The 16,984-nt window shown below is 45.3% G+C and overlaps 1 protein-coding gene across 2 annotated transcripts in view; it reads left to right on the top strand.

The window, feature by feature from the left end:
• LOC139055858 (CUE domain-containing protein 1) overlaps nt 1-16,984 on the top strand; it is a 187,423-nt gene that overhangs the window by 88,765 nt on the left and 81,674 nt on the right. For both annotated transcript variants that reach the window (XM_070533423.1, XM_070533422.1), the window contains exon 5: nt 12,850-13,048. In XM_070533423.1, coding sequence (XP_070389524.1) covers nt 12,850-13,048 — 199 coding nt within the window. The remainder of the gene's footprint in view (nt 1-12,849; nt 13,049-16,984) is intronic.

The following is a 16,984-nucleotide window of genomic DNA, read 5'->3' as shown; positions in this document are numbered from 1 at the left end:
GCTCCGAGACTTGTTCGGCAACCCCTACGGTCACCAACTTGCCGCGCAGAAAGCGCTTTCCGGCCATGTGCAGACGTCAACAGAGCCCTACGTCACGTACATTCAGGACGTCTTGGCTCTGTGCCTACAAAGTTGACGCACACATGACTGAGTCCGACAAGGTCTCCCACATCCTCAAAGGCATTGCCGATGACGCCTTCAACTTGCTCGTTTTTTAACAACGTGGCGACGGTGGATGCAGTTATAAAAGAGTGCTGCCGCCTGGAACTCGCTAAAAGCCGACGTATCGACCAGCAGTTTGCCCGTCTGCCCAACACCCCAGTGACATCTTCCTGTGCTGACGCTCCTCGTCCCAACAACACTGCCGATGTTACCAGAATCGTCCGACGTGAGATCGGGGCCGCATATCCGGCTGCCTTTGACTCCAGCCCCCCAATGCCCCTGCAGTTACGGTTTTCCTGATTCAGGCAGTTGTCCGCCAGGAGTTCGCAAACATGGGTCTTCACACCATCTGCTCGGCCACTCGCCCTGATACCCACCCGGCTTCTTCGATTCCACCCCGTCCCGCATCTTCTTACCCACCACGTTTCTGCAACCTGTCTGAATGGCACACAGCAGATGACAAGCCCATTTGTTTTCACTGCCATCGAATCGGGCAAATTTCTCGGCACTGTCGCAGTCTCTGGAGTTCCCCGAACTGGTCTACTTATACTGTCTACTCTCGCCCCCCAGGTGTCCCTTCTCGTCCCTATGCTGCCCGCTCCGATAATGCCGCCACACATTCTCCTGCACTCAACCGCCCTTGTTCTCATTCGCCTTCGCCCCAACGATGACAATCTTGCTCCCCCCAGCCCCGTCGCTCCTATTCGCCGACTCCCTTCGGACGCCGCTCCCAGCCGGAAAACTAGACGATGCAGCGCCTCAAGGTGACACTGCATTGCTCCCTACACCTCCAAATCCTCTACTGACATTGCCCACTCATCTGAACCTTCTTGACGTGCAAGTTGACGGTGTTTCTCTATCTCCTCTCATAGACACTGGGGCGCATTTGTCGGTAATGAGCGCTGACCTTCATAGCCGGCTGAGAAAAATAATCACGCGCGCCACGATGCCTGTTGTTCGTGTCGCCGATGGCGGAACAGCCCCTGTAATTGGTATGTGTGCCGCCCACATCTCCTTCGCCGATCGCTCCACTATCAAGCAACTTACAGTCATCGCCCACGGTCCCCACGACATCATCCTCGGCTTAGACTTCCTCTCCGCACATTCTGCTCTCACCGATTGTTCCGCCAGTACTCTCCGCCTTGACCTGCCTGTTCTGGATACCGCTGAACCACACCCCAGTCACCTCAGTTCCGTCAACTTCCGTCAACCAAGTTCCGTCGCTTGCCACCTTCGACACTGACTTACGTTGACTTCATGTAATCCCCACCAGTCCCCGACGGTTACTACATCGCGGCTCCTATGCAAGACGTCCTCCTTACACACGAGATCACAGTACCTCATACAGTTTTATCTGTTATGGCGAATTGCGTCTGCCTGCCAGTGGTCAATTTTGGCTTGACGACACAAGTGCTGCCACGCGGGATGTCTCTGGCCCAGCTTTGCTCATTCGAGGATCACTCAGTAGCATCTATTGCAGTAGACGACAATTCAGCCAATCCTCCTCTACCATCGCAGTCAGGAACTTGTGCCATCGCCGACTTACAGAAAATGATTGTGCCCGACATGCCATCCGAGCACGCTCGTTCGCTCTACCAAGTTCTATTTTCCTACCACGATATTTTTTACTTTAACGATCGTCCTTTGGCCCAAACTACAGCTGTTAAATATCGCATTAATACTGGCGATGCCCCTCCTATTCATTGCCGCCCGTATCAAGTATCACCGGCTGAGCGTCAAGTTATTCACGCCGAAGTTCGCAAAATGCTTGCCAAGAACATTATTGAACTGTCATGTAGTTCCATGGGCATCACCTGTTGTACTGGTAAAAAAGAACGATGGATCACGGCCCTTTTGCGTGGATTATCGGCACCTTAACAGGGCTACCAAAAAGAATGTGTATCCCCTACCTCGGATTGATGACGCCCTTGACTGCCTCCACGGTGCTCACATTGACCTTCACTCCAGCTACTGGCAGATTGCCGTGGACGATCTTGACCGTGAGAAGACTGCCTTTGTAACGCCCTACGGTTTTTATCAATTCAAAGTGATGCCGTTCAGTCTATGTAGGGCTCCTGCCAATTTTGAATGCATGATGGACTCCCTTCTTCACGGTTTCAAATGGTCCACGTGCCTGTGCTACTTGGACGACGTTATAGTATTCTCCTTAACGTTCGCTACACACCTCGAGCGCCTTTCATCAGTCCTGGACGTTTTTCGCCGAGCCGGTCTACAATTCAACGGATCGAAGTGCCAATTCGGCCGTCACCAGATTACCGTCCTTGGACATCTCGTTGACGCGAACGGAGTGCAACCAGACCCAGGCAAGATCCATGCTGTTACGCACTTCCCTGTTCCGAAGTGTGTCAAGGATGTGCGCAGCTTCATCGGCCTTTGTTGGTACTTCCGCCGTTTCGTGAAAAATTTCGCGGCCATAGCACGACCACTAACCATGCATTTGAAAAAAGACGCCCCTTTCCAGTGGGGCGATAATGAGGCCTCTGAATTCTTGCTTCTAATTGACCTTCTCACAATGCCTCCCGTTCTGGCCCATTTCGATCCTTCTGCACCTACCGAAGTCCGTACTGATGCCAGCAGTCGTGGAATTGGCGCAGTACTGGCATAACGCCAGCGCGGCCACGACCGTGTTATCGCTTACACCAGCAGTCTCCTCTCGCCCGCGGAGCACAACTATTCCATCACTGAGCGGGCGTGTCTGGCCCTAGTTTGGGCGGTTGTGAAGTTCTGCCCATGCTTATATGGCCGACCCTTTTCCGTTGTCACAGACTATTACGCGCTTTGCTGGTTATGCTCACTGAAAGATCCTGCAGGAAGACTTGGTCGCTGGGCCTTACGCCTCCAAGAATATTCATCCTCTGTCACCTACAAATCTGGCCAACTACACAAGGACGCTGACTACCATTCTCGCTACCCGGTAGACGAGCCTGACGCTGCCGACAGTAGTACCGCCAACAACATTTTCTCTGTGTCTGCCTACGCTAACATCGCCGATGAGCAGTACCAAGACCTATCGCTGCGAGTACTCATCGAGCGTCTGCACTCTACACCTACCGACGCATCCATTCGCCGGTATGTCCTCCAGGGCGGCATTCTGTACCGATGGAACTTCCTCCCTGACCGACCTGATCTTCTTGTCATGCCAAAACATCTACGACACACTGTGCTCCTTGAGATGCATGACGCACCCACTGCAGGACATCTAGGGGTAACCCGCACGTATGACCGCGTCCACCGCCGCTTCTATTGGCCTGGTCTCACTAGCTCCGTCCGACGCTATGTTGCTGCCTCTGATCCCTGCCAGCGTCGGAAAACAGCTCAGGTGCTACCTGCCGGTCATCTCCAGCCAATCACCGTCCCTGTGGAACCATTCTTTCGTGTTGGATTAGACCTCGTTGGTCCCTTTCCCACGTCATCCTCTGGGAACAAATGGGTAGCCGTCGCAACTGACTACGCCACCCGATACGCTATCACGCGGGCTCTTCCTACCAGTTGCGCCACTGACGTTGCGGACTTTCTCTTGCGTGACATTATCTTACTTCACGGCGCCCCGCGACAGCTGCTTACTGACCGTAGTCGTAACTTCCTCTCGAAAGTTATCGCCGACATTGTGCATTCCTGCTCCATTCAACACAAGCTGACTACCTTATACCATCGTCAAACCAATGGCCTGACAGAGCGGTTAAACCGTACTCTTACCGATATGCTGTCCAAGTACGTTTCCAAGGACCACCACGACTGGGACATTGCCCTTCCTTACGTCACATTTGCGTACAATTCTTCCCGGCACGACACCGCCGGATTTTCTCCATTTTATCTATTGTAGGATCGCGAACTGACCTTGCCCCTAGACACGGCACTTCCTCCTGCTGCAATCTCAACAAGCGAGTATGCGCGCGACTCCATCGCCCTCGCAGACCATGCACGCCAGCTTGCCCATACTCGACTGACAGCCCCGCAAACCACTCAGCAGCGTCAGTACAACGCCCGCCACCGTGACGTACAGTTTTCGCCTGGTGCGCTCATGCTCCTGTTGTCGCCCTCACGTCACATCGGACTTTCAGAGAAGCTCCTTTCGCGATATACAGGGCCCTACCGCGTGCTCCGCCAGGTGACGCCTGTGACGTACGAAATTGCTCCTGTGCGTTCAAGCTCGTCCTCTACTCTGGCATCTAGTTATGTTGTGCATGTCAGTAGGCCCAAGGCCTACTACACTGCTTCCGAGTCCGGCATTTAGTCGCTCCGGGATGGAGCTTTTGCCGCCGGGGGTAGTGCTACGGAACAGTATTTGCCATGATAAAGAGGTGAGCAGGGTGAAGACGATGACGACGATTAGAGGCTAGCGCGGGCTGTTACCTCTTGGCCAAGTGCGGCATACTGCCTTGTAAATATACTTGTATATAGCTTTTCGTCAGCGCCTTCCTACGTCACAATATTCTGGACGCCCGGTTTGGGCGTGCGAACCCAGTCACACTTGTCAACTTCGTCATGTTCAACGCATTCACCCACTCTCTCGCCTATTTTTTGTATCACAGTCAGTGGGTTGCTGCCAGCAGGGGCTCCTTTCACCTCCAGATTGTTTAGGCGCTGATATTAGTTGCACACTGTTTATTGTAAAAATGAACAGCCTGCATACAGTCGTTCCAAGCGCAGTGTTTTATTCTGTTTATGTTGATGTACAAGTAAGTTTCGAATCATGCAATATTGCTATCTGCAAACGACAAGTGCAACTTGGGATGGGATGGGCGGATGAGAATGGCTTCAAAATAAACACCCAAAAAAGTACCTGCTTACTCTTCTCAAACAAGAGAGGGGTAGCACAACTGCCAGGTATTACAATCAAGGGAGACCAACTCTCTGTGAGCAGCCAATATAAATTCCTGGGAATCACTTTAGACTCTAAGCTCACGTTTATTCCCCTTATTCAAAATCTGAAAATAAAATGTCTGAAAACAATGAACCTTCTCAAGCTTCTGTCACACACTCCATGGTGTAGTGATCGAAAGTGCCTTCTGAACTTATATAACAGTCTTGTCTGCTCACGCCTTGATTAAAGAGCAATAATTTATAATTCTGTAACGCCAAGTGCATAAAAAATCCTAGGCCTCGTCCACCATCTGGGTATCTGACTCGTAACCGGTGCTTTCAGGACAAGTCCAATTCAGAGCCTCTACATAGAGTCAAATCAGTGCTCACTTCATCTGCTGCGCTCATGTAGCAGTTTTACATATTTTATGAGAGTACAAGTGAACATTGAACATCCTTGTTATTCAACCATGAACGATAATCGCCGCTGCTACACTCTTCGAAAACTGACCTGCAGTGAGGAAGCCATTTGCTTTGCGTGTGAGGAACCTCATTGAGAAAATGGGTGTTCTACTTCTTGAACATTGTCCTATGGCTCAACCGAAACTGTTACCACCATGGCAGTGAAAGCTCATAGACTGTGATATGTTCTTGTGGATGTCACGAAACATGCACCAGAGGCACATATTAAAATGCATTTTTTATAACTCCAGTATAAGTACTCTTGCACTGAGTGTTACACGGACACTTCCAAGTCAGATACAGGGGTTTCTTACACAGCCATCAGCCCACCTTTTTCAGAATCCGGCGCACTGCACCCTGAAACTAGTATATTTATGGCAGAAGCCCATGCACTATTGTCGACAGTGAAGCATATAATGAAATCATAACTTCAAGAAACAGTCATAGTCACAGACTCTCTAAGCGTCGTAAAAGCCCTGAAGTCACTCTGTAAACACAAAAACCCTGTACTTATTGAGCTCTACTCCATTCTGCGTAGAGCATACATATCTAACCAGCATGTATCATTATATACCTGGCCATAGAGGCATGGAGGGAAATGTTCTAGCAGACCAAATGGCCAGATCAATTACATTGCAAGCTCCTCTTACCGCTGCGGTCCCTGCTACTGATATAAAGGCTCTCTTACGAAGGAAACTGCAGAACCACTGGTAACGCTTATGGGATGCGGAAACAAATAATAAGCTGCATGTGATAAAGCCACAGTTAGGTTTTTGGCCTTCTGTTACAAAACCACAGCGAGCAGATGTCCTATTCTGTCAACTCAGAGTAGGACACTCATTTGGGACCCATAATTTTCTACTTTCTGGAAATGAACCTCCAACCTGTGGTAGATGCGGTGAGAGGCTGACCGTGCTCCACATCCTACTGGAGTGTCGGGAAGCCGAAGTTGATAGAAGGAAACAGTTTCCTCTGGCATACCGCTATTGTACCTCACTCCACCTGGCTATGTTTCTTGGCAAAGAACCACTTTTTAACACCAAAGCAGTCCTCGATTTCTTCAATGATATTGTTCTACATGTTATTAGTCCCATATATTCGTAGCTCTTCTTCTCTTCAGAGGATGCGGCTGCGATAGCAGTCTTGTATAGCACATGCCTCCGGGCCTTTGTGTCTTAAGGGCTCTGGTGAGGCCATAGTGCTGAGGCCAATCCTTGCATCTGACATGTTTTGTCTATCATATCATTTTTTGCAATCTACTTCAAGGCTCATAGTACATGTCATTAGTCATCGCCATAATCGCCACACGTACATTTTATACACTTTACAGCGACTATTTTTTAGTCTCCTTTACAGCCACGTCACTTCACAGAGTCCATCACTACACAGCGAAGTCATTAAAATTGGCATGGCACTCTTTGGCCATACCTGGCCCTTGCGCCAAAAAAAAAACACATTCATTCATTCGTTATTCATAGCTCCACTGTGAACTCATTAGCACTGGCCTGGCAACCTTTGGCCACATTTGGCCCTTGCACCACAAAACACTACATTCATCATCATCCTATCCTGATTGCTTTTTATTGAATCGTTTAAGCATGTGCTATGTTTAGTTTGTACATGACAACAATGTAACTGCAACTCCTGTCTTGGCATGTGCCGACAGTATGGATAAAATAAACAAAATTGCCAACCAAGGCAAGGAAAAAAAGCATGAAGCGTATGAATTCGAACTTTGAATATCCTCTCAGCAAATGCGATGAAACAATGAAGGAAAATGCAACCTTGCACAAAGGTAACAAAAACACGAAGATCTGTCAAGTGCGAACACGAAGATCTGTCAAGTTGTGCAATGTCCCGAAAGCAATATTCAAGTAGGGGCAACAACCTCGAAATGAAGGGAATACCTGGGACTTGAAATGGGAGCCGTGTATCACTGGTCCAGAAGCTAGGAGAGTAAATTAGTTATCCCATTGGTTCTAAAGACATCGATGTTTGCCATCATGTGTGCCTTGCACATGGTACCACTGAAAGAAAGCATAACCATTCATTTTGTTTCAAGGAAAGGCTGAAATGAATTTTATCAACAAGCAAAAGAAGCGTGTCTTCCCACGGACACGCTAGCCTTTTCTTCCGGCAGAAAGCAGGCAATCTACGTTAATGGGCACCTCACACTGGAAAACAAGAAATTGTTGGCTGAGGCACTGAAACTAAACATGGTAAAACATGGTATGTTTGGTTGTACAGATCAAAGTCAAATCAAGGCATGGAAAGCAACTGATAGCCCTGATGTGTGTGTTACTTGTGAGGCTGATATTCAGTCGTATCAACTGTATAGTGAATCACAGATAGCATCATGGTGTAGGTCTCTGTGGGAAGCTTTAATCAAATGACCATTTCTGAAAATGTGCTGCTGGGCGCACACTTCAGTGTGTGTAGTTATCAGAAAAACAAGGACCGAATCTATAATTTCATTCGCCTACTTGGCAAGAAGTTCTCCTTTATTGGCATATCAGAGACATAGTTTCCGAAAAATGAAGTCGAACTTTACTGTAAACCTGGTTACAAGCTAGAAGTGAAATGTCGTGCAACCTAACATCAATCTGTCATCGTGCATGGTGGTGGTGCCCTGTACATAAACGGCAGCATTGTGTACACGCCACGATGCAATGTTGAATTTAAAACACCCCATTGTGTATCAAGATCACAGAAGCTTATTGTGGACATTATATATAGTATAGGTCGTTGTCTGCATCTTATCACAGCTTTTGCGAAGACTCTATTTTTAATTCGTTTTGAGTTCTAATGCTTCTGTGATAGTAATGGGTGATGTTATTATTGATGTAAGTGATGTTGATTCTTCTCACTATGAGTGCATCTCTTGTTTTGCTAGTTATTGCTACTCACTGCTGTAGACAAACCAATGCGTGCAACAGAACACAGTAGTACACTTATAGGTCACCTATTGTCTAACACTCCTGCTTGCAAATATGCACAACTCCTAGATATTATGTAGTATTACTGATCACTAGTACTTCTTGTAATGTCAGACTGCCTGAACTCAAGCAAGACGTTTTTTAACCCGGACATTAATTAACATTGACGTATTGGTAAATAATTTATGCACAATTCATTGGTCAAGTGTTTACTCATCGAGCTGTTCTAACAGAAAGTTACAATATATTTGTAGATATGTTTACTGACATAATGGCCATCGCCTCCACCACTCATTATGTGCACAACAGACATAAAATCCCACAGGATTCTTGTGTAACAGGCACACTCTTGTGTTCAAATAAAATAAAATAATAACATGTGTAGAAAATTGAAAAGGCAACCTTATAAAACTTCCTTCAAGGAAAGATAGTCTTGGTATTCGCAAACTCTTGATAGAATACATAATGCGGCAAAGAAAACTTATTTTAGCATTTGCATTCACCAGAACATCATCATCATCATCATCAGCCTGGTTACGCCCACTGCAGGGCAAAGGCCTCTCCCATACTTCTCCAACTACCCCGGTCATGTACTAATTGTGGCCATGTTGTCCCTGCAAACTTCTTAATCTCATCCACCCTCCTAACTTTCTGCCGCCCCCTGCTACGCTTCCCTTCCCTTGGAATCCATTCCGTAACCCTTAATGACATCAATTATCTTCCCTCCTCATTACATGTCCTGCCCATGCCCATTTCTTTTTCTTGATTTCAACTTCGATATCATTTGCTCGCGTTTGTTCCCTCGCCCAATCTGCTCTTTTCTTATCCCTTAACGTTACAACCATCATTCTTCTTTCCATAGCTCGTTGTGTCGTCCTCAATTTAATTAGAGCCCTTTTCGTAAGCCTCTAGGTTTCTGCCCTGTACGTGAGTACTGGTAAGACACAGCTGTTATACACTTTTCTCTTGAGGGATAATGGCAACCTGCTGTTCATGATCTGAGAATGCCTGCCAAACGCGCCCCATCCCATTCTTATTCTTCTGATTATTTCAGTCTCATGATCCGGATCCGCAGTCACTAGCTGCCCTAAGTAGATGTATTCCCTTACCACTTCCAGTGCCTTGCTACCTATCGTAAACTGCTGTTCTCTTCCAAGACTGTTAAACATTACTGTAGTTTTCTGCAGATTAATTTTTAGACCCTACCTTCTGCTTTGCCTGTCCAGGTAAGTGAGCACGCTTTGCAGTTGGTCCCCTGAGTTACTAAGCAAGGCAATGTCATCAGCGAATCGCAAGTTACTAAGGTAATCTCCATTAACTTTTATCCCCAATTCTTCCCAATCCAGGTCTCTGAATACCTCCTGCAAACACGCTGTGAATAGCATTGGAGAGATCGTGTCTCCCTGCCTGACACCTTTCTTTATTGGGATTTTGTTGCTTTCTTTATGGAGGACTATGGTGGCTGTGGAGCCGCTATAGATATCTTTCAGTATTTTTACATACAGCTCGCGTACACACTGATTCCATAATGCCTCCATGACTGCTGAGGTTTCAACTGAATTCACCAGAACAGAAAAGATTTAAAAGAAACCTGGCGCCTTCTCAACCAGTTTCTGGGGCAAGACGTAAAGCAACATCCCCCAGAAAAAAAACAATTCACAAAGACACTGCATTATGCCACACCCAAAAGTATCCTTGCTTCTAGTGCCTATTTTTCATTGCACATTAACTCAATGCGTGAAGATTTTGATGCAGTGTACATTCCCCGTAAAAATGCTTCTTTTTACCTTTACCCTACAGACGATCTTGAGGTGGCTTCAGTTTATTTTGAGTTTATGAAACACAGCCTTTAGATTCGACAGTGTTTCGCCACATGTCATTAAATTTGTAACAGACATCATGTCAAAAGTTTTCATGCATCTTATTACTGCTGTATTTGTCATGGGTGTGTTTCCAGCATGAATGAAAATTGCCGAGGTGTTAGAAACTAGGATAGAAAACTATTGTCCAATTTCAGTACAACCATCCTTCAGCAAAATACCTGAGAAATATTTGCAAGGTGCTTTAATAACTATTTGGACAAGCACAATATTCTTTCTCGTCGCCAATCTGGCTTTAGAAAAGGCCTTTCCGCACAAACTGCAGACCCAACATTTACCGACTTCTAGAAGGGGCAGCGCAATATGACGAAGACAGAAGGCAGGAACACACAGGACAGTGCAAACAGTTCCTGCCTTCTATCTCTGTCATATTGCGCTGCCCTTTCAAAATCTTCAACCAGTACCAACTTGCTCAAACGTCAATCCTTCTACAGTATATTTACCGACTTAATTAGAAATCCTACAGACAGTGGTTATTTAATGTCGAGATTGTTCATAAGCTTTAAAAAAGCTTTTTATTTTCTAAATAATTTTATAATGAAATATAAATTGCTTCGCTATGGAATAGCTTTGCTGTTAATTCGCAGTTACTTAGACGATCGGCAACAGATTGTTCAGCTAGATTTTCAGACCAACTGCACCCTTATTAATATAACCTGAGGGTCCTCCAGGGGTGCACACTATATAAATGACTTGCCTTCGCAGCTTGTTTGGGCTGCCCATCTACCCTATGCAGACAATACTAACCTTATAATAGCTGATTGCGAGAAATGCAATCTAGTTGATAAGCTTAACCCTGAATTAGAAATTTTGCACCGTTGGTGCACCTTGAATGCCCTTCACCTTAGCCTACTGAAGACAGTCTTTATCTTATTTCACTCTGAAAAAAAGAAAACAACTATTCGTTCAGATGTCATTTAAAATAACCATCCTATAAAACAATCTAGTGAGACAAAATGTCTTGGTGTTATTATCGATAACCATTTCAAATTCTGCCTTCATGTAGTTCTCGCCTCTGTAGTTCATAAGACTGTTGAAATGTCGAAACTATTTCCCTTCCTACATACTTATAAACCTTTACTACACATTTTCTCATCTCACATTGATTACTGCATAGCAATCTGGGGTTGCACATACAGATCTCATGTGTCACCAGTGTTTGCACTTACAAAAAGAGCTCTTTGCATTATAGCATGCCACAATACGCATATTAAGAGTGAAGATTTATTTAAGATACTGAACATGCTCAACATTTGCGATTTGACAACACATAGCATCGCCTCCATCATGCATCAAATAGTTACGGAAAAACTCATCTTGACAACAGTCTCGCTTCGCCCCTGACTTCTCATGGTTGGAAATGCATCATGCTGTTGCTGTTTTTTATTGCCTAGGCTAAATACCAATTATGGTTGCCCTTCACTGCAGTTTACAGGCACCTCAGTTTGGAATAGGCTTGATAGTAACCTAACCACTCTAAGAGCATTGCATACATTTATGAAAAAATGAAGGCAATAACTTATTGACTGTGCGTAGCACTGTGCATGCATGCACACATCCTCACTTGTTCTTTTCCTCTGCGGATCTTTTTGACGATGTGAAAAGAAAATTGTTAAAAAATACTTGTGAGTAAAATTTTGTCTGTTACTGTATTTCCTTGTTTTACTTATTTGAACTACTTTTGCTTTATGTGATTACGCAGTATAAAATAGCAGCTGCCATAGAAATGTTATTCCTTTATAACAATTGGTAAGCACCTTCTAATGAATTTGTTCAGTCCCAAAAGTGTGTAATTTGTAATTGTATAACTTATTTATGTTAAATAGACCTTCAATCTTTCAATACTCACAGTTACTCAAGAGTGTGGTTTCGTGCCATTACACATCTGTTCTAAGGTTGCATGAACTTTGATCTAAGTGTAACTGATTATGCTGATACAACACAAACTGGGGAGGATAGAAACAAAACCATGCGCATTATCTATGCCTAAATTTATACACTTCTTTCCCTGAGGATGGTACAATATACTCAGAAAAAGTACCCAAGATACGTGCCAAATACTAGGCAAACAACTTGGTCAGTAGAGGGCTAAATACCTTAATTCCATAAGTATTTTGTTTCTTCATTATTACTTTCGAAATGCCGGACATTATACAAACAAAACAAAGTTCTGCCTCATCAAAGCACTTCTCTTCTTATTTGGCACTTGTCAGCTTGAGGTATAAAACAGCAACATGCCTCATTTTTGTGATAAACATTATGGATATGGTCACAGGCCCTCTTTATGTCATGTTGGTGGCTGTCACATTCACAATCTGTAAATGCCAATGCCTGTTTTGAGTCAAGCTTGTACCAAGCAGTGTATTTCTGCGCTTGCAACCAGTCGACTCACTCAAGTATCTTGAAAGGTATCTTAAAAAGCACTGCAAGATTACGCTAAAAAGAGTATTTATGTTACAGTGGTAAATAATTCTTTGCGAAGATATTTATGAATCGCCAAAATACTCACAACAGTATTTGAAGTGCTGTATTTTGAGTAGAGTACTAAAATATGAACAAAAGTCTGCATACAACTGATGATTCAGGCAGCGGCGGAGCTGAGTACAGCCATGCTGCAGCAACGCATGGCCGAGAATGTGCGGCAACAACGCCGCCTCTCTTCTGGCGCGGCGGAGGCCGAGACACAGCTTCTCGAGGACGAACGCATGGCCATCCTGCTGCAAAACCAGGAGTTCATGCGACAGCTGCAGAGCAACCGCGACTTCATACGCACCCTCAACCAAGGTGCGTACTCTGTGTAGCTGCGTTGTTATTCTAACACGTTTAGAATACAATTTTAAACGCATCGCTACTCCACATCACTCAGATTTCACATCTCAATAAGATTTCAAAGGAATTTGCCTCTTGAGTGCTGGCTGCTGTGTTGCTGGGTAGAGCCCATGATCTGCTACCTCACAGCCGACAATGCGACTGCCCCCTATCTTTGTCTCTACATGACGCTATGACTAACATTGAAACAGTTGCATCATCAAGTTACATTTTTATAAAAATTGCACTGCATTTACATAAATAGCACTACATATTCAGAAGCATTGTATTGTATTTTCGTAATTATGCACATTTACACCATAACATAACATTTGCATAACATTGAAGAAAGCTTCACTTAATTAGCACTGATTTTCACATGTTAGTTGGACACGGCAATTTCTTTAGTCCACGTAATTTATTGAAACATCTAACATCTTTGCCTGCCTGGTTCATCCAGAAGAAATATTAAAAAGTGCTGTTGCACTGTGTGTAACGTGTCATCAGAGAAGTGAGCTGCTGCGCTGACTCATTCCACCACCTGACAACTCAAAAGACTGGACAAATCAGGCCTGTGATGCCCTACTTTTTTTGCTGGATGATGTGGACCAAGAAAAGAAAATCTAATTACCATATGTTTGGGGGAGAACAAAAAGCCTCAATAAGCTAAAAATCTTCTTGTAATGTTGTTTGAATAAAAACAGAGTTCCCTGCACATATCTTGGGTGTCACATGCACTGCACAGAACAAAATTATGGAACAGACAATGGAAGACTAAAAAATAAACTAGCAACAGCTTCTCAATTTACTCCTGTGAAACCAAACCACTTCCTAGCAGGAAGCAGAGAAAACAAAGCAGTCCACAAGCACTCCTCGTGTTGTGTGCAGTGCCACAACTGTATTTGATTGATTGATTGATTGATTGATTGATTGATTGATTGATTGATTGATTGATTGATTGATTGATCAACACAAGGGCTGTGAAAGGTCGCATAGTGGATAGATCCAAATTAATTTGTTACTAGCTAGACTTCATTTATGTATATGCAAGGTGCAGTACCGAAAGTCAGCTATTTAAGCTAGATTAGTAAATTACATTAGTGAAGTATGTCTTACTGGGAGCAGAGAATTCACATGCAAGAATGTGATGAAGAATTGAATGGCGGGCCATCCTCAAATGCCCATGACAGCTCCATAGAGTTGCACAGTGTGGCAATGAGTGGCAGAGGCTAGTTAGACCAAACGTGAAATTCCAAAACGTGCTTTCTTGATGCATGTTGCCACAGCCGACAGTTTTGACATTTCAGTTGTGCTGAATGAGGTGTGGAGAGAAGCCCTGTTTTGGAGTTCCCCATCTGCTGCTAATTATTTAGGCAAAAGATTAGGTTCGATTAGAAAGAAAAAATAGATACGACCTTGCAACTTTTCTAGACATTCCTTGCTAAGAGGCACCTAATAAGTAAGTAAGAAATACGAAAATTGTCACATATAGACGGAAGAAGTGGAGCCGAGACCCGACCTTACAGCGAACTCAAAATTAGCTGTTTATTGCGTCATCCAACTCCCCAGCCCTGCTCTCGTTGCTGCTTCTTTTGCTCGCAGCAGTAGGTGGCGCTAGTAGCACAACACGAACAATCATCACACTCCTCCGCCTTTAGTTCTTGTCATGGCGAATATCGGTTCACAGGGCGTCTTGTCCGGGCACTTTTTCGCAGTAAGACAGGGCTTTCTCCTAATTGGAAGACTGCTGCTGGCAGCCCAGTTGTGTTGTGTGGCTGACTTTGTTGTGGCTGTTCTGGCTCAGCAGCATCTCCTGCAGGCTCCACAGGCTCTGTTGCTTGTTGCTCAGTTGACTGATCTAGAGGCACAGTGTTTCCAGATGGTGGTGGCTGTACAAGGTTAGTGCGAATTTGCTCCCCATGTCTGTGCCACACAGTTCCATCTTGTAATGCCACCTCAGATGAAGTGCAGCTCGTAGGATCACTAACAGAAGCAGGTACCCATGGTGGACGTGACCGGAAGTTCCTGGTAAACACTGGGGCACCCGGGTCTATTATTGGCACACTGCAGCAACCCTTGTCTGCGTGCAGTTTTTGCTTTATTTGCTTCAGTTCAACAAACAATCAAAGACTTGGGCACATGACATCCAGGGGTGTCTTGATTCTGCTTCCCATGAGCAACTCGCACGGTGCACGGCCTGTTACTTCATGAGGCGTTGAGCGGTAGTGGAAGAGCAGCCTGGCCACTTGTGTCCTGAATTCACCCGCTGGGTTTTTCTTCAGTTTATCTTTGATAGTCTGTACTACCCGCTCTGCAGCTCCATTGGAAGCAGGGTGATGTGGAGGCACCAGCATGCGACGGATACTATTCCTGTTCAGGAAGTCAGTGTACTGGCTGCTGGTGAATGCTGGCCCATTGTCGGAAACAATGATGTCTGGCAGACCATGTTGAGAAAAGACAGTCCTGAACACAGAGATTGTGTCCCCTGCAGATGGTGATGGAAGAGGGTGAACTTCTAGCCACTTGGAAAAAGCATACACCATCATGAGGAAGTAGTGTCCCACGAATGGACCTCCAAAATCAACATGGATCCTAGACCATGGCTTGTCAGGAAATGGCCATGACATAACTGGTATCCTCCAGCCAGACTTCTGGTGCGCTTGGCAAACAGGACAGCTCCGCACCTGGTTCGTCATATCATTGTTGATTCCAGGCCACCACACATGGGACCTAGCAATCATCTTTGATTTCTCAATTCCAGGGTGGCCAGCATGCAAAAGCTTAAGCACTTGGGATTGCAGGGGCTGGGGAACGATGACACCGGGCTCCCCACAAGAGGCATCCTTCATGCAGACTAAGTTCATTGGTCCTTGTAGCATAAGGGCCCCAGTCTCTACCTTCCGGAAAAGGACTCCCAGTCAGGACAGCCTCAGCCACTTGTGACAGCATGGGATCCCTTGCTGTAGCACATCTTACAACTGCAGGTGACAGGACATCTGGGTATGCTTGTTCTAACATGAAGACATTGGCAGGCATAGAGCCCTGAACCTCAGTTGCGGGAAGAGGTAGCCGGCTGAGCCCATCAGCATGGCCTAGCATACCGCCTGGCTTGTAGACGAGCTTGAATTGATAGCTTGATAGTGTGAGTGCCCACCTGAGGACTCTCGGTGATGCCTGGCTTGGCACACCTCGACTTGAGCCAAAGACAGTAAAGTGGAAAGTTGGGCTAGTTGGTGAGTGATCATCATACCTTGCTGGTGAAGCAGCGCACTGACACGGACACAGTGAAGACAAACAGGAAAAGACGACACTCGCTGCACTCGCAACTATTTTATTTCAGGACACATACTTCATATTTATATACCTGCGCACCCTCAGGCATCAAAGAAAATCAAGGAAGAATAAAGGCACTTTTTAAAAATCATTCGCCCGCGCATACTCGGGCGTCAAAGATATGGCACCTATGTATCATGGTGTGCACTCCTGTCGTAATTTGTTGCAACCCTAACAACCATTTTTATTACACAATTGTTTTCTTCTTTGTAGTGTACTTCCAAAAAGGCAACCTCACCATGGCTTAGATGTACAGATGACTGAGTGATACAACCCTCTCCCCTCTTGTGAATATGAAAGGCTTCTTGTGAATATGAACCAGGGAAATAATCGAAGCCTCTCATATTCACAAGAGGGGAGAGGGTTGTATCAGTCAGCCATCTCTACATCTAAGCCATGGTGAGGTTGCCTTTTTGGAAGTACACTAAAAAGAAGAAAAAAAATTGTATAATAAAAATTGTTGTTAGGGTTGCAACAAATTACGATAGGTGTGCACACCATGATAGATAGGTGCCATATCTTAGACGCCCGAGTATGCGCGGGCGAATTATTTTTAAAAAGTGCCTTTATTCTTCCTTG

Source organism: Dermacentor albipictus, chromosome 2, assembly GCF_038994185.2.
Source record: "Dermacentor albipictus isolate Rhodes 1998 colony chromosome 2, USDA_Dalb.pri_finalv2, whole genome shotgun sequence".
In the NCBI taxonomy this organism is placed as follows: domain Eukaryota; kingdom Metazoa; phylum Arthropoda; class Arachnida; order Ixodida; family Ixodidae; genus Dermacentor; species Dermacentor albipictus.
The sequence above is the reverse complement of the archived record's forward strand: the minus strand, read 5'-3'. Positions and strand labels throughout refer to the sequence as shown.